The sequence below is a fragment of the Balaenoptera physalus genome (genome assembly GCF_965194825.1).
Source record: "Balaenoptera physalus genome assembly, chromosome: 5".
NCBI classification, from domain to species: Eukaryota; Metazoa; Chordata; class Mammalia; order Artiodactyla; family Balaenopteridae; genus Balaenoptera; species Balaenoptera physalus.
The window spans coordinates 7,112,370-7,139,014 of NC_138884.1; the positions used below are offsets into that span (position 1 = coordinate 7,112,370).

The 26,645-nt window shown below is 43.0% G+C and overlaps 2 protein-coding genes and 1 long non-coding RNA gene across 6 annotated transcripts in view; 2 read left to right on the plus strand and 1 right to left on the minus strand.

Annotated features, from left to right (window-relative positions):
* Window positions 1-6,315, plus strand: part of TMA16 (translation machinery associated 16 homolog) — a 57,451-nt gene extending 51,136 nt beyond the window's left edge. The window contains exon 11 of the transcript XR_014263608.1: window positions 4,872-6,315. The gene's annotated coding sequence lies outside the window, so the exon portion shown is untranslated. The remainder of the gene's footprint in view (window positions 1-4,871) is intronic.
* Window positions 1-26,645, minus strand: part of MARCHF1 (membrane associated ring-CH-type finger 1) — an 859,229-nt gene that overhangs the window by 10,657 nt on the left and 821,927 nt on the right. For all 4 annotated transcript variants that reach the window (XM_082461847.1, XM_082461846.1, XM_082461848.1 and 1 more), the window contains one exon: window positions 9,729-9,876. In XM_082461847.1, the coding sequence (XP_082317973.1) occupies window positions 9,729-9,876 (148 nt within the window). The remainder of the gene's footprint in view (window positions 1-9,728; window positions 9,877-26,645) is intronic.
* LOC309660838 lies at window positions 16,804-25,743 on the plus strand. The gene is made up of 2 exons (XR_014263666.1): window positions 16,804-16,976; window positions 19,181-25,743. It is a non-coding gene; the product is annotated as an uncharacterized lncRNA (long non-coding RNA).

Sequence of the window (26,645 nt, forward strand, 5' to 3'; positions counted from 1 at the left end):
AATTTATTTCCTTCTGCTAACTTTGGGGTTTTTTTGTCCTTTCTCTAATTGCTTTAGGTGTAAGTTTAGGTTGTTTGAGATTTTTCATGTTTCTTGAGGTATGATTGTATTGCTATAAACTTCCCTCTTAGAACTGCTTTTCCTGCAACCCATAGGTTTTGGGTTGTTTTGTTTCCATTGTCATTTCTTTCTCGGTATTTTTTGATTTCCTCTTTGATTTCTTCAGTGATATCTTGGTTATTTAGTAATGTATTGTTTAGCCTCCATGTGTTTGTATTTTTTTACAGATTTTTTTCCCTGTAATTGATATCTAGTCTCATAGTGTTGTGGTCGGAAAAGATACTTGATACAATTTCAGTTTTCTTAAATTTACCAAGGGTTGATTTGTGATCCAAGATATGATCTATCCTGGAGAATGTTCCATGAGCGATTGAGAAGAAAGTGTATTCTGTTGTTTTTGGATGGGATGTCCTATAAATATCAATTAAGTCCATCTTGTTTAATGTATCATTTAAAGCTTGTGTTTCTTTATTTATTTTCATTTTGGATGATCTGTCCATTGGTGAAAGTGGGGTGTTAAAGTTCCCTACTATGATTGTGTTACTGTCGATTTCCCCTTTGATGGCTGTTAGCATTTGCCTTATGTATTGAGGTACTCCTATGTTGGGTGCATAAATATTTACAATTGTTATACCTTCTTCTTGGATTGATCCCTTGATCATTATGTAGTGTCCTTCTTTGTCTCTTGTAATAATAGTCTTTATTTTAAAGTCTATTTTGTCTGATATGAGAATTGCTACTCAGGCTTTCTTCTGATTTCCACTTGCATGGAATATCTTTTTCCATCCCCTCACTTTCAGTCTGTATGTGTCTCTAGGTCTGAAGTGGGTCTCTTGTATACAGCATATATATGGGTCTTGTTTTTGTATCCCTTCAGCCAGTCTGTGTCTTTTGGTGGGAGCATTTAATCCATTTACATTTAAGGTAATTATTGATATGTATGTTCCTATTCCCATTTTCTTAAATGTTTTGGGTTTGTTATTGTAGGTGTTTTCCTTCTCTTGTGTTTCTTGCATAGAGAAGTTCCTTTAGCATTTGTTGTAAAGCTGGTTTGGTGGTGCTGAACTCTCTCAGCTTTTGCTTGTCTGTAAAGGTTTTAATTTCTCCATCCCATCTGAATGAGATCCTTGCTGGGTAGAGTAATCTTGGTTGTAGGTTTTTCTCCTTCATCACTTTAAGTATATCCTGCCACTCCCTTCTGGCTTGCAGAGTTTCTGCTGAAAGATCAGCTGTTCACCTTATGGAGATTCCCTTGTGTGTTATTTGTTGTTTTTCACTTGCTGCTTTTAATATTTTTTCTTTTTATTTAATTTTTGATAGTTTGATTAATATGTGTCTTGGTATGTTTCTCCTTGGATTTGTCCTGTATGGGACTCTCTGCACTTCCTGGATTTGATTAACTATTTCCTTTCCCATATTAGAGAAGTTTTCAACTATAATCTCTTCAAATATTTTCTCAGTCCCTTTCCTTTTCTCTTCTTCTGGGTCCCCTATAATTCGAATGTTGGTGTGTTTAATGTTGTCCCAGAGGTCTCTGAGACTGTCCTCAAATCTTTTCATTCGTATTTCTTTATTCTCTCTGCAGTAGTTATTGCCACTATTTTATCTTCCAGGTCCCTTATCTGTTTTTCTACCTCAGTTATTCTGCTCTTGATTCCTTCTAGAGAATTTTTAATTTCATTTATTGTGTTGTTCATCATTGTTTATTTGCTCGTTAGGTCTTCTAGGTCCTTGTTAAACGTTTCTTGTATTCTCTCCATTGTATTTCCATGATTTTGGATCATCTTTACTATCATTACTCTGAATTCTTTTTCAGGTAGACTGCCTATTTCCTCTTCATTTGTTTGGTCTGGTGGGTTTTTACCTTGCTCCTTCATCTGCTATGTGTTTCTCTGTCTTCTCATTTTGCTTAACTTACTTACTCTGTTTAGGGTCTCCTTTTTGCAGACTGCAGGTTCATAGTTCCCATTGTTTTTCGTGTTTGCCCCCAGTGGCTGAGGTTGGTTCAGTGGGTTGTGTAGGCTTCTTGGTGGAGGGGACTAGTGCCTGTGTTCTGGTGGATGAGGCTGGATCTTGTCTTTCTGGAGGGCACGTCCACGTCTGGTGGTGTGTTTTGGGGTGTCTGTGTCCTTATTATGATTTTAGGCAGCCTCTCTGCTAATGGGTGGGGTTGTGTTTCTGTCTTGCTAGTCGTTTGGCATATGGTGTCCAGCACTGTAGCTTGCTGGTCGTTGAGTGGAGCTGGGTCGTAGCATTGAGATGGAGATCTCTGGGAAAGGTTTCACTGTTTGATATTACATGGAGCTGGGAGGTCTCTGGTGGACCAATGTCCTGAACTCTGCTCTCCCACCTCAGAGGCACAGGTCTGACACCTGCTGGGGCACCAAGACCCGACACCTGCTGGAGCACCAAGATCCTGTCAGCCACACGGCTCAGAAGGAAAGGGAAAAAGAAAGAAAGAGAGAGAGAGAGAGGGAGGGAGAGAGGGAGGGAGGGAGGAAAGAAGGAGCGTTAAAAAGTATACTAAAAAAAAAACAAAACAAAAACGGAGAGACAGAACCCTAGGACACATGGTAATAGCAAAGCTATACAGACAAACTCACACCAAAGTATACACATACACACTCAGAAAAAGAGAAAAAGGAAATAAGTATATATATCATTGCTCCCAAAGTTCATCACCTCTTGGGATGATTTGTTGTCTGTTCAGGTATTCCACAGATGCAGGGTACATCAAGTTGACTGTGGAGATTTAATCTGCTGCTTCTGAGGCTGCTGGGAGAGATTTCCCTTTCTCTTCTTTGTTCGCACAGCTCCTGGGGTTCAGCTTTGGATTTGGACCCGCCTCTGTGTGTAGGTCACCTGAGGGCATCTGTTCTTCGCTCAGACAGGACGGGGTTAAAGTAGCAGCTGCTTCGGGGGCTCTGGCTCACTCAGGTGGGGGGAGGGAGGTGTACAGATGCGTGGCGACCCTGCGGCGGCAGAGGCCGGCGTGACGTTGCACCAGCTTGAGGAGTGCCGTGCATTCTCCCGGGGAAGTTGTCCCCGGATCACGGGAGCCTGGCGGTGTCGGGCTGCACCGGCTCCCGGGAGGGGCGGTGTGGAGAGTGACCTGTGCTCGCACACAGGCTTCTTGGTGGCGGCAGCAGCAGCCCCAGCGTCTCATGCCTGTCTCTGGGGTCCGTGCTGACAGCCGCGGCTCGCGCCCGCCTCTGGAGCTCGTTTAGGCGGCGCTCTTAATCCCCTCTCCTCGCGCACCAGGAAACAAAGAGGTAAGAAAAAGTCTCTTGCCTCTTCGGCAGCTCCAGACTTTTTCCCAGACTCCCTCCCGGCTAGCTGTGGCGCACTAGCCCCTTCAGGCTGTGTTCACGCCGCCAACCCCAGTCCTCTCCCTGCGATCTGACCGCAGCCTGAGCCTCAGCTCCCAGCCCCGCCCACCCCGGCGGGGGAGCAGACAAGCCTCTCGGGCTGGTGAGTGCTGCTCGGCGCCGAGCCTCTGTGCGGGAATCTCTCCGCTTTGCCCTCCGCACCCCTGTGGCTGCGCTCTCCTCCGTGGCTCCGAAGCTCCCCCCTCCGCCACCCACAGTCTCCGCCCGTGAAGGGGCTCCTAGTGTGTGGAAATCTTTCCTCCTTCACAGCTCCCTCCCACTGGTGCAGGTCCCGTCCCTATTCTTTTGTCTCTGTTTTTCTTTTTTCTTTTGCCCTCCCCAGGTATGTGGGGAGTTTCTTGCCTTTTGGGAAGTCTGAGGTCTTCTGCCAGCGTTCAGTAGGTGTTCTGTAGCAGTTGTTCCACATGTAGATGTATTTCTGATGTATTTGTGGGGAGGAAGGTGATCTCCACGTCTTACTTTTCAGCCATCTTGAAGGTCTCTCTCCTTAACTAGCTTTAATGGTAATTTTTACTGTGAGTAAACATGAATGATACATGTGCTGTTTGTATAAACACTTTGTTTCTTTTTTTAAAAATAATTTAGTATGTGTTTTGTTTTTTTATAAATTTATTTATTTATTTATTTTTGTCTGCATTGGGTCTTCGTTGCTGTGCGCGGGCTTTCTCTAGTTGTTTCGAGCTGGGGCTACTCTTCATTGTGGTGCACGGGCTTCTCATTGCGGTGGCTTCTCTTGTTTCAGAGCACGGGATCTAGGTGCACGGTCTTCAGTAGTTGTGGCTCGTGGCCTCTGGAGCGCAGGCTCAGTAGTTGTGGCGCACGGGCTTAGTTGCTCCGCGGCATGTGGGATCTTCCTGGACCAGGGCTCGAACTCGTGTCCCCTGCATTGGCAGACAGATTCTCAACCACTGCGCCATCAGGGAAGCCCTAAACACCTTGTTTCCATTTATCTGATGCAAGGGCAAATTCATGGTGTTTTTGAAAAATGAATCATCGAAAGTTTGGAAAATGTTCAGTGCAATTTAGTCAACAAATGAGAAAAGTGAGCTTCAGAGTGATAATTATTTTATTCAAGATAACTAGCACATGACCAAGGCAGAACGAGACCCTGTCCTTCTGACCACTTGCCTAAGCTGGTGTTTACCACTTTGGCGTTGTTCACAATAAGAGCATGTGTAATTACATTAAAAAGGAATGTTTAAGCAACAGTGCTGAAAAGGAGAATATAATATGGATGGCAGGAAAGTGATTTTTAAGACATTCTCAAAGTAGATGTTAACAGCCAGCAGGCATGGCCCAGCCCTGGATGTTCTCGGAGGCTCAGAGGGGAGTGAGACAAAATCAATTTCTTATTCTAGTCCCTCGCTTCTATGCATTTAAATGTTCCTGCAGCAGCCTTAACATCTATAGTCCCTTTAATAGACAGCATGGGGCTTTGCTGGTGACGCAGTGGTTAAGAATCCGCCTGACAATGCAGGGGACACGGGTTTGAGCCCTGGTCCAGGAAGATGCCACGTGCCGCGGAGCAACTAAGCTTGTGTGCCACAACTACTGATCCTGCGTTCTAGAGCCTAGAGCCCACAAGCCACAACTACTGAGCCCGCGCGCCTAGAGCCTGTTCTCCGCAACAAGAGAAGCCACTGCAATGAGAAGCCTGTGCACCACAACGAAGAGTATCCCCTGCTCGCCGCAACTAGACAAAGTCTGTGTGCAGCAATGAAGACCCAATGCAGTCAAAAATAACTAAACAAATAAATAAATTTATTTTTAAAAAACAGACAGCATGAACTTTTGTTTCGTTTTCTTGGTCTGTATTTTTGTGATTTGTTTTCAGCACACAGGTAGTACCCTGGAGCATTCCTCTAGAATATGTAAAGGTAAGGCAGGAGGAGTAATTGTTCTCCCAAATTAGAGTTGGCAACATGGATAATTTAGGGAGTTAAAGTTTCAAGTACCATGTATTTATTTTTGTTTTTGTTTTCATCACAGGACATAGAAAGAGAGGGATCTGGGGCATGATGTTTATTTAATCTAAAAGGACAGCCACTTAAAAACATACAAAGGACTTTTTCCTGGCAGTGTTGTTTTTACAGCTCAGAAGATGCTGTTTTATATTTGACCTCCACTCTGGTTAAAGAAGGGCAGATTGTTCCTCTTCAAAAGTTTTTGAAGGTTTTCAAGATGGATTTAAAATATTTTGACTTTTAAATTACGCAGTTTTTCCCAAAACTTTAAAAGCCAATTCAGGATCAGCTCCCCCTGTTCCAACGCCAAAGGAAGACTAAAATAATAACTCACACAGATGCCCACACTACCCGAAAATGTGCACTTTGGGAAGTTAGGTGTTAAGTACAATTTGAACATAAGTGCAGAGAGTCTTCTAGTAAAAAACTTTTACAAAAGTCACCATGGTCCCATTTGACATTACCCAAGTCAGGAGCTGTCCCTCTGGTCAGTGACTCTGTAGGAATAACCATGGGAACTGCTTCGTGATAAAGATCTTGCTTCCTATTTCAGAAGCTCTGAACACCAAAGATAAAAGCTATCTATCTCATTTTCACTTGCTTTTAAGACACTGAAAATAGGGACTTTCCTGGTGGTCCGTCCAGTGGTTAAGAGTCCGTCTTCCAGTGCATGGGATGCAGGTTCAATCCCTGGTCGGGGAACTAAGATCCCACATGCCGCAGGGTAACTAAGCCTGCGTGGCGCAACTACTGAGCCCACACGCTCTGGAGCTCGTGTGCCACAACTAGATAGAAGCCTGTGGGCCGCAATGAAGAGCCCGCACACCGCAACGAAAGATCTCGCGTGCTGCAACCAAGACCCGATGCAGCCAAAAATAAATAAATGAATAAATAAATAAATATTTTTAAAAACCTGAAAATAACTTTTAAAAGTATATGGTAGAAAGCTGACCCTATATACTGTGTATATATATGTGTATAGATAGCTATAGCTATAGATATTAAGCTGACCTCTGATTATCATTCAGCCTTTTCTGTTGGGAAACATGACTGAGGACTCTGAGGGACAGTCCATGGGAGACTGTGGTCTGAAATCCTGCATCTACCCAGAACTGAGGAAGAGAAAAAATGGTTTGAAGAAAAATTCCAAAAGAAAGAAAAAAAGTGGAAGAATGTGTGTATGAGGCGTTCACTGTCACCGTTCCTCCTCCATTGACTGGGCCCCTTGCCAGGTCCCAGACACACTGCTCAGCGCCCAGGATGTGCTGGTGAGCAGGGCAGACGCTGCCCAGCCTGCTTGGAGCTCAGTCTACTGGTGAGGGGAGACGGACAATTAAATAGGTGATTATAATAAGGTGTGGTAAGTAAGTCTCCTGGTAGGGCAGAGCTGCTCAGCCTGACTGCACAACAGAATCATGTAAGGGGTAACTAAATCTAAACCTTTGGGGGTAAAACTCACACTTTGTAGTGGTGTAGACTCTGCACAGGGGATGCGACGGGTGGTCAAGGTAGGGGGGCTACAGGAGCAGGTGTTCTCAACACTTAGGGGGTGTCAGCTACCCACACGTTGCTGGGCTCCACCCGCAGAATCTCTGATTCATAGGTCTGGGGTGGGGAGAGGCCAGGAACCTGCACTTCTAGCAAGTACCTAGGTAATGCTGACGCTGTGGATTTGGGGACCACATGCTGAGAGCTGCTGAGGTAGTAACAGTTACTCTAGTTCAGGGAGCTGAACTGAGTTTCCAAGAGGGAGTGATGTCTAAGGTAAACTGTGAAGGCTGAGTGGGGCTCAGGGAGGTGTGTGATGACCCACGAGCGTGTGAGTGAGTGTGTGGGGTGGACACGAGAAGCTCGAGGACATGTGTCATGGAGACGGAAAAGCAGAGCAGGGTCTGGAAGCAGATCTGGGAGCTGAACCAGTGTTCGGCATAATTGGTTTCAGCCAGGTCATGAGGTCAGCGTAGCCCCATTCCAGAGTCCAGGGTGTATTTTAAGAGACATGAGTAAACAGGGGTAGAATGTGGTCAGATTTGTGTTTTGTAAATTTGCTGCAAGTCCATTTCTGGATGTGGATTGAAGGTGGGCAAAACTGGAGAAAGTCTAGCTAAGGAGCAGTTTTCCAGTAAAAGAGATGATCGTTTGCACACGGGTGGTGGCAGAGTGGGGAGGGAGAGAAAGGGACTGATCCCTGAGGTGTCTGGCACAGACTAAATAAATAGGACTTGGTGACCGATGTAAGGTGGACGTTGGAGGTGGCGAGGAGTGAAGCCTGGGGTACATTTGGTTACTGGGGGTTAGTGATGCCATTCCCACAGGGGTCAGAGTGGGAAGTGGTGGTAGCTTAGGAGTTTGGACACACTGCGTCCGGGTGCCTGGGAGACCTTTAAATGGAGAGGTCTGGGAAGCAGGTAGATGTGTGGTTGGAGATCATCTGCGTGTGTGTGTGGGGTTACCAGCATAGAAGTGACACCTGAAGACATAATGACACCCAGGGGGACTAGAGAGGGAGAGAAATTGAAAGAGGCATGGGTCATGGGTCATGGGTTTCAGGGCTGAGGTTGTGACAGTCATGTCCACAGTGGGATAAATGACTGCTGTTCACTCACAGGTGTCAGAAGTGGGATTGAGTAAATGAGTTAAGAGGTTCTGAGCTGCCTGCCTATGGATGACATGAGAGTGCATCCTCCTGTTCTGTCCGGGAGAGGGGCCATCATCTCGTTTCCCTCCCCTGTAGCTGGGGGACAGCAGCGGGAGCCCCGCAGGCTGGGGCAGCCAGGCCCAGGCAGGGTGGCCACCGGGAGAGGGCAAGGCTACGCCGGAACGCTGAATCAGACATCGGGACATATCCAGCCCGGCTTCAGGTCTGCTCTGGATTGTGAGGAAGCACTGCAGTCCTAAGGTCGTAGGCTGGGTGTAGTGAGGTAGGGAAGGTGATGGGGTGTCTCTTCGTCTTCACGTACACACACCATCAGCTGCAATGTTTGTGGCATACTTTCTGTTACCTGGCTTGAGCCAGTTCCTGTAGCCGTAGGCGATACGGGCTTAAAATAAATAAATAAATAAAAAGTTCCTACCCTGAAGGGACTTAGATAGCAGGGATGCGATAGACATTTTAAAATCCAGCATCTCAGGAACAACGCAAAATGTAGTTGTAAACAACGTAGTTTGGTATAAACTGTATATAAATGAGTTAGTATTGACACAAAAATACCCACCACCTGTTTTTTCTAGCACTTTCATTCCCGTTCCAAAGAGGACACTGCCTCTGGAGAACCCCTGCCACACACATGCTCCAGCTACATAAAACACATCCCAGGGGGTCTGGGGTCCCGGTCCTTTTGAGCCCAGCCCTGTTCTGCCCAGAAGCAGCACCCAAGGAGCACGAGAAGGGGGGCCCTCCCCCCTGCTTTTGTGAATCCCAACGAAGAGACACAGAAGAAAGAAACCTCTCCTTTAAAAAATTCTTTTCCTCCTTCCTTCTTTCCCTCACTGCCTCTCACCTTGTTCTTTCTTTCACTTTCTTCTTTTCTTGAGGGAGACACAAACTTAGTGTTATCATCTGAACAACTTCTCCTTCCAAATTCACTGCCGGTTTTCTATATACTTTATATATTTCCCCCCCAGGGGGAGGCTAGGGGAATATTCCTCACTGTTTCACCTGCTGTGATTTAGGCTACAGGCCAAAAGCCAGCAGAACCTGCTGAGAAACAGAACTCGGTACGGCGGTGAAGATAAACAAGCCATTTTTGCTCCTGTTTTGAAGGACCTATCCATTGACAATGTTAGAATATGCCTCAGTGGTTTTAAGACATCTCTTTGCATCCTTCTCTATCAAACTTAGCATGGGAAATATTTCAAACTGCAGTGTTAATCCACTCTATCAAATTATAGCGTGCTAATTAATAAGCTGTAACACATCTCCACTAACTGCCATCGTATTTGTGTGTTACAAGAAGCCCTGATTGGGGAGAATTAAATACAATGAAAGACCTTCTATTTTTACCGCTGTTTGCCTTTTGCCATCAGGCAGAACCTGATACTTATCAGCTCCTTGAAAAGCCTAAAGTGGCGCACGGCCTCTGAATATTCCTCCTCCACTAAGGTTTACTTGATAAATCTTATTTCTCAGCTTGGGACCCCTGTATGCCCAGTGCTTTACGTCCGAGTGGTCATCAATAACATAACTGGAGCCGACTCCGTCGCCAGTACTGGGTGTTGCTCGTGCACCCAACATGCTCCGGGAAACATCTTCCCTGCCTGTCTCGGGTGTCGTCCCAGGATCCAAGAGGGAAAGAGAATGGACACATGCTCTTACCGTTATCATTGCCTTGCTTGATTTCCTCCGCTGTCCGATCAATCAACACGTACAAAGACCAGACCACGCAGGTGATGGCAATGACGTGGAAGGTGACAGAGCAGAATATCTTCCTCCTCTCGCTCCTGGTCATCTGCAGTTTCTCCCACTGCAATTACAAAGGAATCACACGCAACTGAATCCCCAACCCGTAAATGTCACTCCCCATTTATACCCCAGGCATAAATCATGAATCGAGGGAAAACACTGAAGAGTTGTCATTTTAGATGACACTATAATATTCACATAAGTCTTTGTGTTTGAAAAGATCTGAAATCATAACCCGTGGAGTTATAACAACTTAAGCATATATTAAAATGAAAAAAAAATTCCTATTCTCCAAATGAATTAAATTAGGTCATTCCTGGTTTGCTACCCTGTAGTTCCCTTGTCTGTAACACGAAGGGGCCAGTTTTAATATTGTACAATTTTCAGAAATCATTTCCACTCAGGTGTCTGCATATTACTTCTCTGTGGTCCTAGGTTATAAGCAGTAATACATAGTCTCTTCTTGGATTAATACATAACCTGATACAGTGTTGCATTCTTGAATGTGTCAATTTAACAAGTATTTGAATGGCTGAATGATATCTGTGAGAGAAAGTCAACATCTGTTCACAACTCTTCTCCTAGAAGACAAATTTTATCCTCTCAGCAATGGGAGAAAGTCAGCTGCAACCCCTTTCAGAGCAGCCTTGCTTTTCTGCTGCCACTACTGTCACAATCACTGTACCCGAGTCACACTCCTCAGAAAGTTGAGGGCGGCCCCCTCAGTCTGCGAGAGGGGAAGGGCCACAGTGTTTATAGTAGGAAGTCAAGGAGTACATGAGGGAACATCTCCATTATTTACTTTGAAGTAATAGGCTCTCAAATGAAATTTTTGCTACCAAACAAAATTTTAATGCCTTGACAGCGACACTATCACTTGATTACTGTGTTAGGATTTGATCTTTTCTTTGCATATTTCTATAGGAAAATCAAACCACTATGATCTTATTAGATCATAGATTATTTCAGTAATCCATGATTCTTTACATTCTTTTTTCTTAAAAATTTAAGTATAGTTGATTTATAATATTGTGTTAGTTTCAGATGTACAGCAAAGTGATTCTGTTTTATATATATATAAATGTATATATATATTCTTTTTCAGATTCTTTTCCATTATAGATTATTATAAGATATTATAGCTCCCTGTGCTATATAGTAGGTCCTTGTTGCTTATCTGTTTTCTATATAGTAGTGTGTATCTGTTAATCCCAAGCTCTTAATTTATCCATTCTCCCACCCTATCCCCTTTGATGACCAAAAGTTTGTTTTCTATTTCTGTGTGTCTATTTCTGTTTTGTAAATAGGTCCATTTGTATCTTTTTTTAGATTCCACATATGAGTGATATCATATGATATTTGTCTTTGTCTGACTTCACTTAGTATGATAATCTTTAGGTCCATCCATGTTGCTGCAAATGGCATTATTTCATTCTTTTTTATGGCTGAGTAGTATTCCATTGTGTGTGTGTGTGTGTGTGTGTGTGTGTGTGTGATATATATATCACATCTTCTTTACCCACTCCCCTGTCGATGGACATTTAGGCTGCTTCCAGATCTCGGCTAGTGGTGTGAATAGTGCTGCTACGATTCGTCACATTCTTTACCTGTTATGCTCTCGCTAAAAGCAGAACCTTAGAGCTTCAGAAGGCACTCTCCCATCCCACCCCACCATCATGCTCCCTGAAGCCTGGCTCTGCCACCAGCTCTGGGACATGGGTGAAGCCGTCGGTCTTTCCGGGCCCAGATGCCTCATTTTCCTTAGAGTCAGAGGTGTGATGGACAGGTGTGGTGGAGAATACACTCCTCTCCTTTTCCTGCACTAACAGACTAAACCTCTGAGGCTGGCACTGGGCCAGCTGAAGCTGCTTTCCCACCTTCCTGGCAGAGGTGACAAGGACTGCTTCCTACCGGTGAGATGTGAGTGGCTACCTCCTGGGATGCTGAGTTTTTGTCTTCCTGACCCAGGAATTGCCCCTTCCTCCTTCATTTTCTCTTCTTTGCTATTAATGAGGAGTTCCTAATTAATGGTAAAAGTCCCAACAGTCATCTTGCAACCTTGAGGAAAAGCCTTGAGAATCGGAGAGACCTCAGCCAATCGGCCACAGCTCAGTTCCGGCTGCCCGTCACATGCGAGGGAAAGAAAGCCCTGTCTGGCTGAGCCGTTGTTTCTCAGGACTCTGGTCCTCGCTGTCAGAGGCCATTCCTGACAGGATCAAATAGAAACCTCCTAACTTCCCTTCCGGTCTGAATGTGAAGGTCCTATCATTTCATTTGTAAGAGAGCACAACGCTTAAAGTCTGATCATGACCCTCTAGAAAGCTCCTTAAACATTTTAGAGAAAGGAATGTTTTCTTTACAAACGCTATCCGTTCCTCTCTTACTGCCCGGGTAATCGTCACAGAGTTTTCCTTACAGAGTCTGTTAGAGCCAACTAACCATTCGTACCTCATCTTGGACTTTCTTTTCCAACAAACTATATTTTATATATTATTCTAAGTAAATAATGGAAAACCTTAGTAATGAAGCTACGGGGAAACCAGATGCTTCAATCTAAAATCTATTTTTAATTAATCAATATTGAATTGAGAAGATTTCAGGATGTGCATCTTAGCTTTTATCAAAGCTTCACATCATAGGTGTGAAAGATTGATTTTTAAAATTTCATTTTGTTATTGATTTATTATGATGTTAATCTGAATAATTTGTGTGATTATAGAACAGAACATTATTGTTTGGCAATAGCATTTTGTGATTTAATAACTATTTCTTGGATTACCTCAGTATCCAGTATGATCAGATAAAAAGTGCACGATGGTGCAGAAGGGCAACTTTCCATGTTCAAATTACCTAAACGTTCCAAGCAGATGGTGATACCTTCATACTAAAATATCCATACCAAATCAACCCTCACTTGTAAGTCTGGCTTTGGAAAAAAACGCTTAAAAAGTGAATCTTCTTCAATCTAAGGAGCATTTTGATGAAGTGGCTGAAGCACATTCTTTAAAAGTAATGAGCCTCAAATAGAAAAATATCAGCGGCGCTGATAGGGATGAACCAAACTCCTTTTAGCTCCAGACAATAGAAGTTCTGAAGCTGTCACTTCCTAATCTCAGCAGCGTTTTATGGAGTGTAAAAGGACCAGCAAACGTTGCTACTTTCCTTTAGAAATCCTCGCAGGGACCACTCAGGAATTCACCAGACAGCACACGAGTAAACGCGGTACCACAGCGCCCTCGTCCGGGCGATCATATCACTGCCCACGATACCCAGCGCCAGGCATCCGCAGAAACGTCAACAATTTCATAAAATGTCCGTCCACATTTTTGTACTTTCAGGTTTATATACAAAGTTTGAATAAGTTTTGCAAGCCCCACAGTGAGAAGTGGATCGGGAAGGCAAAGATAGAAATCTTATTTTAACAAAGTTGTCACGAAAGGGCAAATACTAATTTATTATTTGGGATGCTAAAATTCAACACCATCAGTTCGCAAAAGATTTTGTGATGGCACAGCGCTGATCTGCACAAATGCACATAGCATCGGGCTTCCCTGCCCAGCTGTATAAAGTAATGTGCGCTTATGCCCACAGACCACGTGTCCGTTGTGAAACGGCCCCCCCCCCACCTGTGGAGCGCTAAGAGAAGCCTCCTGCGTGCTCAGTTTTGGGGGGGGGGGACACGTCTCTGCAGGGGGTCTCAGAGGAGCTGGTGGAAGTGACCAGAAGCAGCAGCGCGGGAGGGGGGGCCGCACAGTCTCTCGAGCGCCTGGGCCTCTTTCCTCGCCAGCCCTTGCCCTCCTCGGCCTGCTCGTTCCCTTCACTTGCAACACCAGCTTCGCAATCTTAGCGCCCCGGACCTCGCTTCCCTTTACAGGATCCCTGGGTCTCTGGCACCTGTTTTACCGTCCTTAGCCTTTGATCCCTTATCCAGACCCCTCAACGACAGAGAGAATTGAACAGAACTCCGTTATTCAACTTAGAAATATACACTTAGATTGTTCTGAAAAGACTTCCAAATTGGAGCCAAAATTGATGCAGATACTGTTTCTGTGAAATTCTCCATTTGCTCTAGCGAGATGAAACTGAGCGAGTTTTCTAATTTAAATTACTTGTATTTGCTTTCTGTCCTAAAATATAAATTCAAAAGCACTGCCTAATGAGAATGCTTTTTTAATGTATTTTTTGTTGAAGTATAGTTGAATTACAACATTGTGTTAATTACTGTGGTACAGCAAAGTGACTCAGTTATACATATATATACATTCTTTTTTAAATGTTCTTTTCTATTATGGTTTATCACAGAATATCGAATATGGTTCTCTGTGCTATACAGTGGGAGCTTGTTGTTTATCTCTGGGGCAGAGGTTCTTAAAGAGCTTCCCTGGGGCATCAGCATCAACATGGGACTTGTCAGTGTGACATTAATGAAAGAAGGAGGCCATCTGGCTGAGGTGGCTCAGTGCCTGGGCGCCCACACGAACAAACCAAAATCTAAGCCTCTAGACGTCTCACAATGGACACCAGTCAGAAAGTGTACACGATGCGAGCTGGTCCCTCAACAGAATTACAAATAACCAGGTACACAGATCGCCTGCTTTTCTTACTAAGAGTCAAAACCTCAAATGTGACATCCATAAATGTTCCGTGGGTCTACCGCAATCTCCTGGAAAAACTCTTCCCCCCCCCCCCCATAGTGCTCTGTTCCCTTTTGGTCCACCAATAATTACTACTTAGCGTTGTTCATGCATGGTCCCACGTGAAGGGGTGTTATACACTTCTGATTGAATGCAGCTCCTCTATTATTTCCCTTGGTAACAGGACAAGAGGAAATGGCCTCACGCTGCAGCAGGGGCTGGGACCCACATCCAAAGAACTCGCAAGCAGGAACGGTGAGCGTGGGCCACGTGCAGTGAACCCACGAAGTCTCCCGCTGAAATGTAACTATGGGATTGACAGCTCTGATTGCAGGACATTTGGAGCACATGTTGATCTGGAGTTGGGGGAAGTAGTCATTGACATGCAGGGCAGGAAAGATAACGCTGCAAGCAAGTGGCGGTCTTACTGAAAAGTGGTTTACAAATTTTCCCACAAAGAAGAGGAATACCTGGGAACATGGAATCAATGGCTTCATTTGCTACCACCCTTGGCATCCAGAACTACTGAGGAATGGGTATTACCTGGACATGGAGGGAATAGTAATACAGATTCTTCAGCTCTGGGAGTCCTTATAAGTAGAAGTAGTTTTCAGCCTTGGCTGTCTAACAGAAGCCTCTGGGCAGGTAAGGTCCCAGCGCACATACCAGACCTCACTGACTCCATCACCGAGAGCACACTTGGTCCGTGGTCCAAGCACGTCTGCTAAAAATGAGGGCCCTGCCACTACGTGCTGTGTGCCCTGGGCTGGGTTACTTTAATCCTCTGTCCTTCCATTTCCTTACCTGTAAAAAGGTGATAAGAATAGTATCTACAGCAGCCACTATGGAGGAAAGTATGAAGTTTCCTCAAAAAACTAAAAATAGGGTTGCCGTATGATCCAGCAATCCCACTCCTGGGAATACAGCTGGAGAAAATGCTAATTCGAAAAGACACATGCACCCCAATGTTCATTGCAGCACTATTTATAATAGCCAAGCCATGGAAGCAACCTAAGTGTCCACTGACAGATGAATGGATAAAGAAGATGTGGTACAGATATACCATGGAACTAGCCATAAAAAAGAATGAAATAATGCCATTTGCAGCAACATGGATGGACCTAGAGATGATCATACTAAGTGAAGTAAGCCAGAAAGAAAAAGACAAATATCATATGATATATGATTGTATGTGGAATCTAAAAAGTGATACAAATGAACTTATTTATAAGACAGAAACTGACTCACAGTCATAGAAAACAGAATTATGGTTACCATATTTTATCTATGAAATCGATAAACAAGGTCCTACTGTACAGCACAGGGAACAATATTCAATATCCTGTAATAAACCATCATGAAAAGAATGTGAAAAAGGATACATATGTATATGTATAACTGAATCACTTTGCTGTACACCAGAAACCAGCACAACATTGTAAATCAACTCTACTATACTCCAATTAAAAAAAGAATAGTACGTACATTACAGGGTCAAGTTTAAGTGAGTTAATGCACATAGTGAGAAGGGCATCAGGCACTTGGAAAGAATTCAGCGAACGGTTATCATAACTTGGACCTTGCAGCACCACAGCACCTCAGCCAGTTAGACTCTGCTTGCTTTTACCTTCCTGTTGATACCATCACTGGAGGATGAGGAAGGGATGAGTTGGGATTTGGTCATTTTGCAGACTTAAGGCAGTCGAAGCGCCCCACCCCCATCTATTTTCCAAGGACAAATAGATTTTTCTGAATATTGACTCTCATAGCAGAGAAATACAGTTTGTTTGTGTTAACTGTTTATACAAAGAAGGGCAAGTGGATGAATTACTGTGCATATCCTAGGTGGACTCTCTTGTTGAAAAACTGCACAACAATACACTCTTTACTGTTAGGACTGGAGAATATATCACAGGTTGCAGTGTATGCCCCAGTAACTTCTCATTCTTTTTGTCTGGAAATTCAAATCAAAATGTTATGTTAAAGCCACCTAAAGAAATACTGTTTTCGGTGACAGTTTTCACAGAAGGTTAAAGGGACTCAAATATTCCCCATAGGGCTTCCCTGGTGGCGCAGTGGTTGAGAGTCTGCCTGCCAATGCAGGGGACACGGGTTCGAGCCCTGGTCTGGGAAGATCCCACCGCGGAGCAGCTGGGCCCGTGAGCCACAATTACTGAGCCTGCGCATCTGGAGCCTGTGCTCCGCAACAAGAGAGGCCACGATAGTGAGAGGCCCGCGCACTGCGATGAAGAGTGGCCCCCGCTTGCCGCAACTAGAGAAAGCCCTCGCACAGAGACGAAGACCCAACACAGCCAAAAATAAATTAAAAAAATATATATATTCCACATAAACCGCAGCACTGACGCGAGCGTGCGGTTATAACTGTGTCTTCCCCGAGTAACGTAATCCACGAGAGGCAGCCTGGTGGGAAACGTGCCCCAGGGCCGCTGTTCTGCCTTCGGGATCGCAAAACCCAAGCAGCTACCTGAGAATGGATAAGTGAAGAAATGGCTCTTTCTCCTCAAAGGTAATTCACTTGGATTTCTATACATAAGGACTCTTACTGTTTGCTTTTCAAAAACATGTTTTGAGGCCAGCTGACACAGCAGGGCTTTACCCAGAGATCTCCCATCGTTTTACAGGATTCACAGTGGTACCTGGAACGGGTCCATTGAGTAGAAAGGTAGGGGGTGTTATAGTAGGGCCAATTCCACTTGCAACAAAAATCCGAGCATTACTGAAATATCATTTTAAAACTTGAGGAAAACGTGCACCTACTTAAAACCATAGCAGTAAAAATATATTATACTGAATATATTTATATATATTGAATATATATATATTCAGTATAATATATTTTTATTATTTATATATATACTATATATATTATTATATATATTATTAATTATATATTATTAATTATATATATTGAATATATATATATATTATACAAATATATTATATTTGTCACATTCATTTGCAATGGGATAATAAGTTCCTAAGAATTGCAACCAGCCCAGTGCTGGTGCAGAGAGCTGTCAGCTACCTGATGAGAAACTGCCCAAATGCAAAGACACCAGTAGAAGCAGAGGCCAAGGGAACTGAAGAGGTTGCGAAGAGCCTGGGTGGCAGGGGGTCCGGGCGGGCGGGGAGCGGGGGTCCAAGGTGGTGGGAGGGGAGAGGAGCACATTGGGACGTTCAGGTGGGAAAGGCTGGAAGCGCTCTGCTGAGAGAGGCCCTGGGGTGAAGTGACAGGAGGCAGACCCTCAGGTCTGGCACCGTGGATTAGAGCCTGCGCCAGGGAACCTCACCTGTCTGGCTTGGGGCAAGGAAACTACCTCCTAAGCCCTCGTTTCCTGGTTGGTACAACTGGGATGTGACACTATCCCTTGTAAAGGGTTGTCGTTAGAATTATGTGAGAACAATATCCGTACACAGTCAGCACTTCGTAAGCCCTCACGTAAATCAGGGGTCTTTAGCTGGTTCACGAAACAAAGTTTCATGAAGTTCACAGATGTTTAATTAGGCCCATAGTGGGCTTTATAAAATTATAATTATTCTTGAATTCCTTGAAATGTAACAAACTCAGTTTGCTTTAGTCTCCACCACTGTCTTTGGTTTACACCGTGCCCACCCACTCATCTGTGTCACCTGCTTGGTGCCTGTGGGCAACTGAATTTGTGACTCTGGAAGTGATAGCATCAGTAAGCAAAGTTCTTCAGTGAGATGGAAGCCACAAACAAAACAAAACACATCCAGAGTTTTCAGGATCTTGAAAAGAGCTGTCGATCGTAGAAGCCAACACGAGAGGTGTCAGAAGGGCCAGTAGGTTCTAAAGAGATGCCCAGAAGGGAGCAGTCAGGAAGATCCAAGTTATCGTATTGATTTGCTGAAACGAGTGTATTAGGAAACTGGTGTGTGAGAATATTAATCTTACAGGTATAAATGGCCTAAAAATACTGTGGCCAGTAAATCCAAGGTTTCTAAAATATTTTAATAAAACAGATTAGCTATATTCAGCCAACTTGATCAGGATTAAATTTTTCTCTCTATCATATGTATGTATATTACACATTAAATGTATATCTAAATATATATGAATCTCATGTTCCTTGAAGCAATTTTTCTTATGAGCCTTTTCCTGATTTCCCATTGTTTCAAGGAGTTCATGAGAGATGGAATTTCCTAAAAGTTTTGAGCAAGGCATTTGTAATACAGAAAAACAATTTGCTGAGTGAAATCATCCACTAGAGGGTGCAAAAATATCACAGATGAAGGGATTATAGCGGAAAATAACGAAACAGACACAGGCTTATTTTATAGGTCTCTCTACAGGGGAGATATACAATGTGGTGTTGGGGAACATGTGCATTGGAATTGCTATGGTAATAGCTAAAAGGTGATTTCCTAGGCTCTGTCCAGATCTCCATATCTGGGGGTAGAACCTAGGTATCTGCATTCTTAATAAGCACTCCAAGTGATTTTTATGTGTGCTGAAGTCTGAGAATAACTTCCCTGAGAGGGAAAAAAACCCAGAGAAATATTTTAAAGAGGCGCTGTAATTTCTAATACTTTTTCGTGAGAGTGAAAATATACCACCCAGCCCATATCTGGGTTGACTAACATGTTGTCATGTAAGAACACAAATTACTTAAAGAATTAATAGATGCATTTAAACAAAGTTACTTTAAAAATATTTAACCAAACTTGGTTGTCCGTTTTCCCTCAAAGGTTATGCTGAAAATATCATGTGGAACATTCTGGAAGCACTGTGAGTGTGTCACTGCTTCAGGCATGTTGAACCAGTGGAGAAATCTAGGGTGCTGAGTCCAGGGGATACTTAATTATAGGCTGAGACTTCAAAAAGAAAACAGGAAGACAGTTGGGCTACATCTCGTAAGATGGCACGTCACCTCTTCCCCACAGAGTCAAGCCCTCGCCTGGGACTCTGGGACTCGCCCTGCCGTCCACAGTGTTCTCCCCAGAAGCCTGTTTCTCTTTAGTGAGTATCCACAGTGCACATGGGGTGTTCACAGGCCAGGTACCAACTTGTGCCTAAATGATCATAGCCTTGCACTTGAGGAGAAATTGCCTGTGTGCTAAGTAGAACCAGAGACTGGGAAATTAGAAGACTTTAAAAAGCCCCAGTTTTGAATTTGGAATTAACAGACACACTACTATATATAAAATAAACAACAAGGACCTATTGTATAACATAGGGACTGTATTCAATACCTTGTAATAACCTATAATGGAAAAGAATCTGTAAAAAGAACATATATATATATATATATATATATATATATATATATACCTGAATCACTTTGCTGTACACCTGAAACATTGTAAATCAACTCTACTTCAATAAAAAATATATATGTTTAAAAAAAGACACATTTTACCTCCTCATTTTCTAGATGAAGAAACTGAGGCCAAGAGAACTGAATTGATTTACCCAGGGTAATACAGTAAGTTGTTAGTAGATTTTTTTTTTTTTCCTAGCTTTATTGGGTAGTAGATTTTTATCATTCAGAAGCTAATTGTTGAAGCATCACAAGGTATCGGATGTTTATTCTCGGTGTCAGGGAGCAAGGTAGCCAAGACTCCTTCTTTTATGATGTTTACATTGGTGTCATAATTGTGGATTTTTCTGTATTTGTTGGAACAAGGGACTGTATAATCGTCCATCAATCAGATATAATGGGCTTTCGTTTCATAAGCGCTTCTATCCCTTTCCCAGCTGTCTTTTATTGTGTGTGTGTGTGTGTGTGTGTGTGTGTGTGTGTGTGTGTGTTTTCTGTACTTATCTTTCTAAAATATTCCTTTGGGTGGCAACAAAGAAAAAGAGAAGTTTCTCCCCGAAATCGCTGTGGTGCAGTAGTGCCAGCCTCATTCTAACGACAGCCCACGGTCAATGCTTATTTTCATGTCTGAACGTTGTATATAATGTAATTGGGTTGAGTTTTTTTGTTGTCTTTGTTTTTGTTGCTGTTGTTTTTTACTCTCAGAGTATTTTAGTCAGATAAAAATTTGAAATAAATCAGATAAATAAATATATGGTCTCCTCAGCTTGAATGGCAGCTAATGAAGGTTTAATCTCTCTCAATACTGATTCACATTTTGCAGATAATAATACAAATAAAACAAATAGTGTTTTAGGTAATATATTTTAAAATCAGTTTTATCAGTACTTTGACATCAAGCATAATTAATTGGCTCAATATATTACCCTTGAACTTGTTTTTGGCATTTTATCGACTGACCTTTTGCTAAGAATTTTGTCCTAAAACTGAAGACTTTTTATTAAAGAGAAGAGTTCTTCAGACTTTTCAGGGGTAGAGGCACACCTCAGAGGTGTTGTGGGTTCAGTTCCAGACTGTCACAATACAGTGAGTATCACAATACAGCGAGTCACACAAGCTTCTTGTTTCCCAGTGCATATCAAAGTCATGTTTACACTATACTGTAGTCTATTAAGTGTGCAATAGCATTATGTCTAGAAAACAATGTACATACTTTAATTAAAAAATACTTTATTCCTAAAAAATGTTAACTATCATCTGAGCCTTCAGTGAGTTTTAACCTTTCTGCAATAGTAACATCAAAGATCACTGATCACAGATCACCATAGAAATATAATAATAATGAAAAAGTATGAAATATTTCGAGAATTTCCAAAATGTGACTCAGAGATAGGAAGTGAGCAAATGCTTCTGGAAAAATGTTGCCAGTATCGTCACAATCCCTCAATTTGTAAAAAATGCAGTATCTGTGAAGTGCAATTAAGTGAAGCACAATAAAATGGTTTGCCTATATATAAATTCCCTAAATTGTATGTAAAATGCTGTGTGTATTTCCTTTTTCTGGGGAGAAGTCTGTAATTTGCATTGGATTCTCAAAGAGGTCTGAGACATTTTCCGGATTAAAAGCCCTTGCTTTAAACTGCTCTCCCTTGAATTGGTTTAATAATACTGGGTACATCCACTTCTTACAAAATAAGGAAGCCCTGGACCGGGGAAGGATGAGAGGTACATAGACTCTCTACAGGCTGGAAATGAAGCTTGTGGTCTGGGGACTTGACAAGTTTGGGAAATGAAGAATAACTCTGCAACCACAACTGACCAGATTTCCTCATTTGCAGAACCTAGAGTGGGTTCCAATCCCAAAAGCTCCTTCTCAGCCTCCTGGGTGGTGGGAGAGAATGCGTGATGCTTGCTCGTGTTGTCATGGAGATGCTCATATAAGAGCATCTTTATAAGAAAAGCAACTGTTCCCATCCTACCAGCCCCACATCTAGTTTTCCTCCATTTTATGAAGAAGTTGCTTTGACCAGGGAAAGCTTTTGGGTGGCTAAGCATCTCCTTTCAGTTCTGAGGGCACCAGAATGGTGTGTTCAGGTCCTTGCCAAGGCGTCTGTTTCCTGAAATGATCCCTTAGGTCTGACTGCTGTGTGTGTGGAATTTCTTGGGACACACGTGAAAATTGTTCACATTCTAGAACAGATTCCGCTTTCCTTCCTGGAGCTTAAGAGTGAGAAGTGAGTATGAAAGAAGCTCTTATTCAAAAGTTCTTATTTAATAGTCTGTCATTCCCCCACCCCGTCTTTATGGAAATCAAATAAAAATGGGTTGGCCCTGCTTCTTTCTCTATGTCATTCATTCCCAGTTATTAAATTTTTGAAAATAAACACCTTTCTGTGTCACTGTCAATTTCTCTAGCACCATTGAATCCCTGCAAAAGGACACAAATTAAATGGTAAGACAATCTAACGTAACTCCAATAATGTGTTCTTATAAAAACAATGAGGTGAAGTTCAGTTATCCCCATTGAAAATGAAGAAGGAAGGCTTAATAGTCCCATTTAAATATCCCCTTTGTACCAAAGATCATAAAAGCCTTTTGATGCTTGAGCTCAGTGTGACAAAGGGAAAGAGGACAAGGTGAACTTGGGGTTATGTGACAATTTAGAGTGGTGTGGGGTAGATTTGTCTGAGGAAACTGCAAAGACTCAGAGTGTAGTGTGAGGAGGGGAGACTGGATGGGACCAGGTGATGAAGAGCCTTGAGTACCAACCCAAAGCGTGGGAATCTGGGGCATGGGATTGACGTGGAGGCATTAACACGCGGGGAGAAGTAGAAAATGTTCTTCCGGATTTCCTTCATGGAATTTGTTTGAAAGCGATTTCTTCACGACTAGTTGGAGTGAAAAGCAAGACACACAGGACGTGAGCCTGGGCTGCTCTCTTTTTTGTGTGTGTGTTAGTTTCTGCTTTATAACAAAGTGAATCAGTTATACATATACATATGTCCCCATATCCCCTCCCTCTTGCGTCTCCCTCCCACCCTCCCTATCCCAACCCTCTAGCTGGTCACAAAGCACCGAGCTGATCTCCCTGTGCTATGTGACCGCTTCCCACTAGCTATCTATTTTACATTTGGTAGTGTGTATATGTCCATGCCACTCTCTCACTTTGTCCCAGCTTACCATTCCCCCTCCCTGTGTCCTCAAGTCCATTCTCTAGTAGGTATGGAGGTTCCTTAAAAAACTAAAAATAGAGCTACCATACGACCCAGCAATCCCACTACGGGGCATATACCCTGAGAAAACCATAATTCAAAAAGAGTCATGTACCACAATGTTCATTGCAGCTCTATTTACAATAGCCAGGTCATGGAAGCAACCTAAGGGTCCATCGACAGATGAATGGATAAAGAAGATGTGGCACATATATACAATGGAATATTACTTAGCCATAAAAAGAAATGAAATGGAGTTATTTGTAGTGAGGTGGATGGACCTAGAGTCTGTCATACAGAGTGAAGTAAGTCAGAGAGAGTAAAACCAATACTGTATGCTAACACATATATATGGAATCTAAAAAGAAAAAAAAAAAAAAAGGTCGTGAAGAACCTGGCGGCAGGATGGGAATATGGGCTGCTCTCTTTGAGGGAGACAATGAAGAGCTTGTCTGTCCTTCCGAGGAGGTGTGGGGATGGGGCGATGGAGAGAGTCTGGGAGTGGCTGGGGAGAGGGCAGAGCCCCTGGCTTCATGATGAGATTTCTCTCCTGCTATTGCACTCACCAAACGTTGAGCGTATTTGGGGACAAACACCTACAAAGTGGCTGATTTTTGAGGTCAGATTTATATGAACAGAAGTGGGAATAGCCTGTATGGACAGAGTATGTAAAAAGAGGGAAAATAAGCTGCAGGTACCTGCAGAAAGCAGGAGGAAGATGTAGATCATCCCAGACCATGGATTTGAAGTTGGGCCAAGTTTAAGCAAATTTCCCAAGGGTACGGTGGAAAGGATGTTAGGGTTTAGGGTTTAGGGACTTAGAAAGCCCGTTCTTGTAGCTCTGTGGAGGACGAACTGGAGAGAGGGTGATGAAGCGGCAGCTCCTGATGCCAGTTTTCTCTCCTCTGGATGGACACATGTGCTAACAGGTGGGTCTTATTAACTGTGACTTCTACTTTGGAGAACACTGAGACTCTCATGGGTAAACTCCCCTAACTTCCTGTCTTCAGACTTAATGCATCATACCCTTCTTACTTCCTTTCCTCTTATTTCAGCAGACAAAATGTCCCTCCACGGTCCAAATGAATCATTCCCCATGACCCTTCACCCTGTGATTGTATCTTTTCATTTATTTTAAACTTCTCTCTCTCTGGATACAACCCCTTTCCCTTCAATATAAAAACCTGCTTTTATGTCTCTCCCAGATTGTATTTTACAGTAGTTTGTTATTTTTATTTAACTGCATGTTCATTATAGAAAATGTATAAAATACAGAGAAGTAAATCAGAAATAAAATCATTCATAATCTCATCGGCCGTGTGTATCTCAATATTGCGAAGAGGTCAGTTCTCTTCCAGTTTCTTTTAAAACTTTGGTTTCAAGAGTGTCACTCTCTCCACTGGCCCTTTGCCCCCTTCTGGCTGCTGCTGCTACTCTTTCTCTGCTGCCTCTTCTTCTCCACCTTCCCCTTTATCTTGGTCTCCAGGGCTCCATCTTCATCCCCGTTCTCATCACACTTTCTCACTCTTCACTGACTCATCTGGGTCTGAAGCTTCCACTACCGGAAATGTCCTGATGGCTGTTTCTCTCTGCATCCAGACTCAAGCTCCCTGAGACTTACCTCCTGTTCTTGGCTGACCACAGGCATCTCAAGCTCATGTGTCTTGCCTGGACTTCTGATGTTATGTCCCCGGATTTGCTCCATCTGCATGTATATTCTCCCCCAGTGAATAATCAGACCCTTCCCCCCGTCACGCAAGGCAGAAAGCTGAGAGCCATCATGGGTGGTTTCCTACACCTCATCCTTCATCTTCGGTCCTTGCAGTAGCTCAGGAGCTAAACCTCACCACATGCCTTCCTCTCCATCCCCTCGGCTACTGCTGTACTGAATCGTTTTCTTTCCTAGCTTGCATGTTGTACCTCGCTTGCTCACTCACGCGGGCAATGCACCCTCCACACATGGCTGCAGCGCTATCTTGCAAAAATACAAATATATTAATTCCTTACTTAATACCCTGAAGTGTCTTTCCATTCCCTTCTGGATAAAACTGAAATTCTTTAGCAAAGCATCCTATATTACCTGACACTTGTTTTCTATTTAACCTCATCTATTATCTGTCTTAACAAGAATATTAATAGCTTTATATGGTTCATTTTATTCTCACAACCTTTCTTTGATGGACATCTTATTATTACTTTCATGGTAGGTGAGGATGGGAGATTAAGAAACTTGCCTATGGTCATCCTTCTCTCTGGCAAAGCCAGCTATTTTCAGCTTGTGAATTATTCATACTCTATGCACGTAAATGCACTATTTTCTTGCCTAGAATATCCTCAACTCTCTAGATCTCACTAATCACCATTTATGACCAGTTTCAGTGCCCCCTCTCCTAGGAAGCATTTCCTAACCATCCAGCAAACACGATCACCCCTACTCTGAACCACAGAGGCAGTATGGGCTACCTAAAACCATAGACCTGGGCATAACACGTTGACCTAAGTCTGAATCCCAGGTCCACCATGTAAAAACTGAGACTTTAAACAGTTTCTTTAACCTCCGCTGGCCTCTGTTTACTCACTTCTGACACTATGATAAGAACACCTATTTCATGTTTCTTGGGAAGGTTAAAGGAGGTTAGGTACATAACAAAGCATGCACCACAGGGCTTGGCACCAGTAAGCAACCAGGGAACTCTGGCTGATTATGGAGGCCACTAACATAATGCAGCTTAGTGTATCATTTCTGTAGATGATCTACACCGCTACCAAATTTACTTAATGGTAATCCAGGAGGAAATTTTCCTTTGGACCTCAGTGACCTGATAATCTATGTATTTGCTGAAATATTTCTATTTGTATACTAAGAATTATTTAATTGACCACATTTCTCTCTTTGGTTTGGCTGCTAAACTATTGGAAGCACACAGCTCTTCCCATGTAAACAGCATACAGACCATGGTACGAATCTTCCTTATGTTTGCTTTAGGATTTTACTTCACTCACCTTCTTTTCCTACAACCTCCTTATCCTTTCCCTTATGTTTTGGAATGGATTTCCGAAAGCAGGCTCAAGTTCTTCGTGCATTGTGATGGGGTGCTAATAATCGTTGAAGGCCGTAATAGGAGAGGGCTGAGCTGAAAGGCTTTGTAGACAGACTGACAGGTGAATACCTGATCTGTCAAATCACGATAATGGGAAGAAAATAATGTCAATGCTTCAGTAGTGGATATGATAATCTGTACTATTTTGTATAGATAAAACTCTTTATTGAAATAAGAATGGCAGCTGAAAGGTGCTGAGGTGTGTTTTATCTAATAAACGTGCAACATGAAAATGCTCTGAGCCAGTAAGCCCCACGCAGAAACTTCATTACAGCCATATTTGTGTCTCAAAGCTTTGGGAATTGTGAAATGAAAGATGGCTCCCTTTGATGTGATCAACTTTTGAGCAAAAATGTAAGGAGCGGGAAATCATATGACTTTTTGAAAAACTAACTGGAAACCCGTGCCAGCAGTATTGCATGAGTGACTAAGAATTACTTCCAATTATTTACATAATTAAATGTAGCCTGTGAGTTGTATTGCCAAGACTAGGTTAAAAATAAAGTCTTCACATGTGGTACATATGCACATATGCACATATTCCATTGCATATTCTACTACTCAGCCATGAAAAAGAATG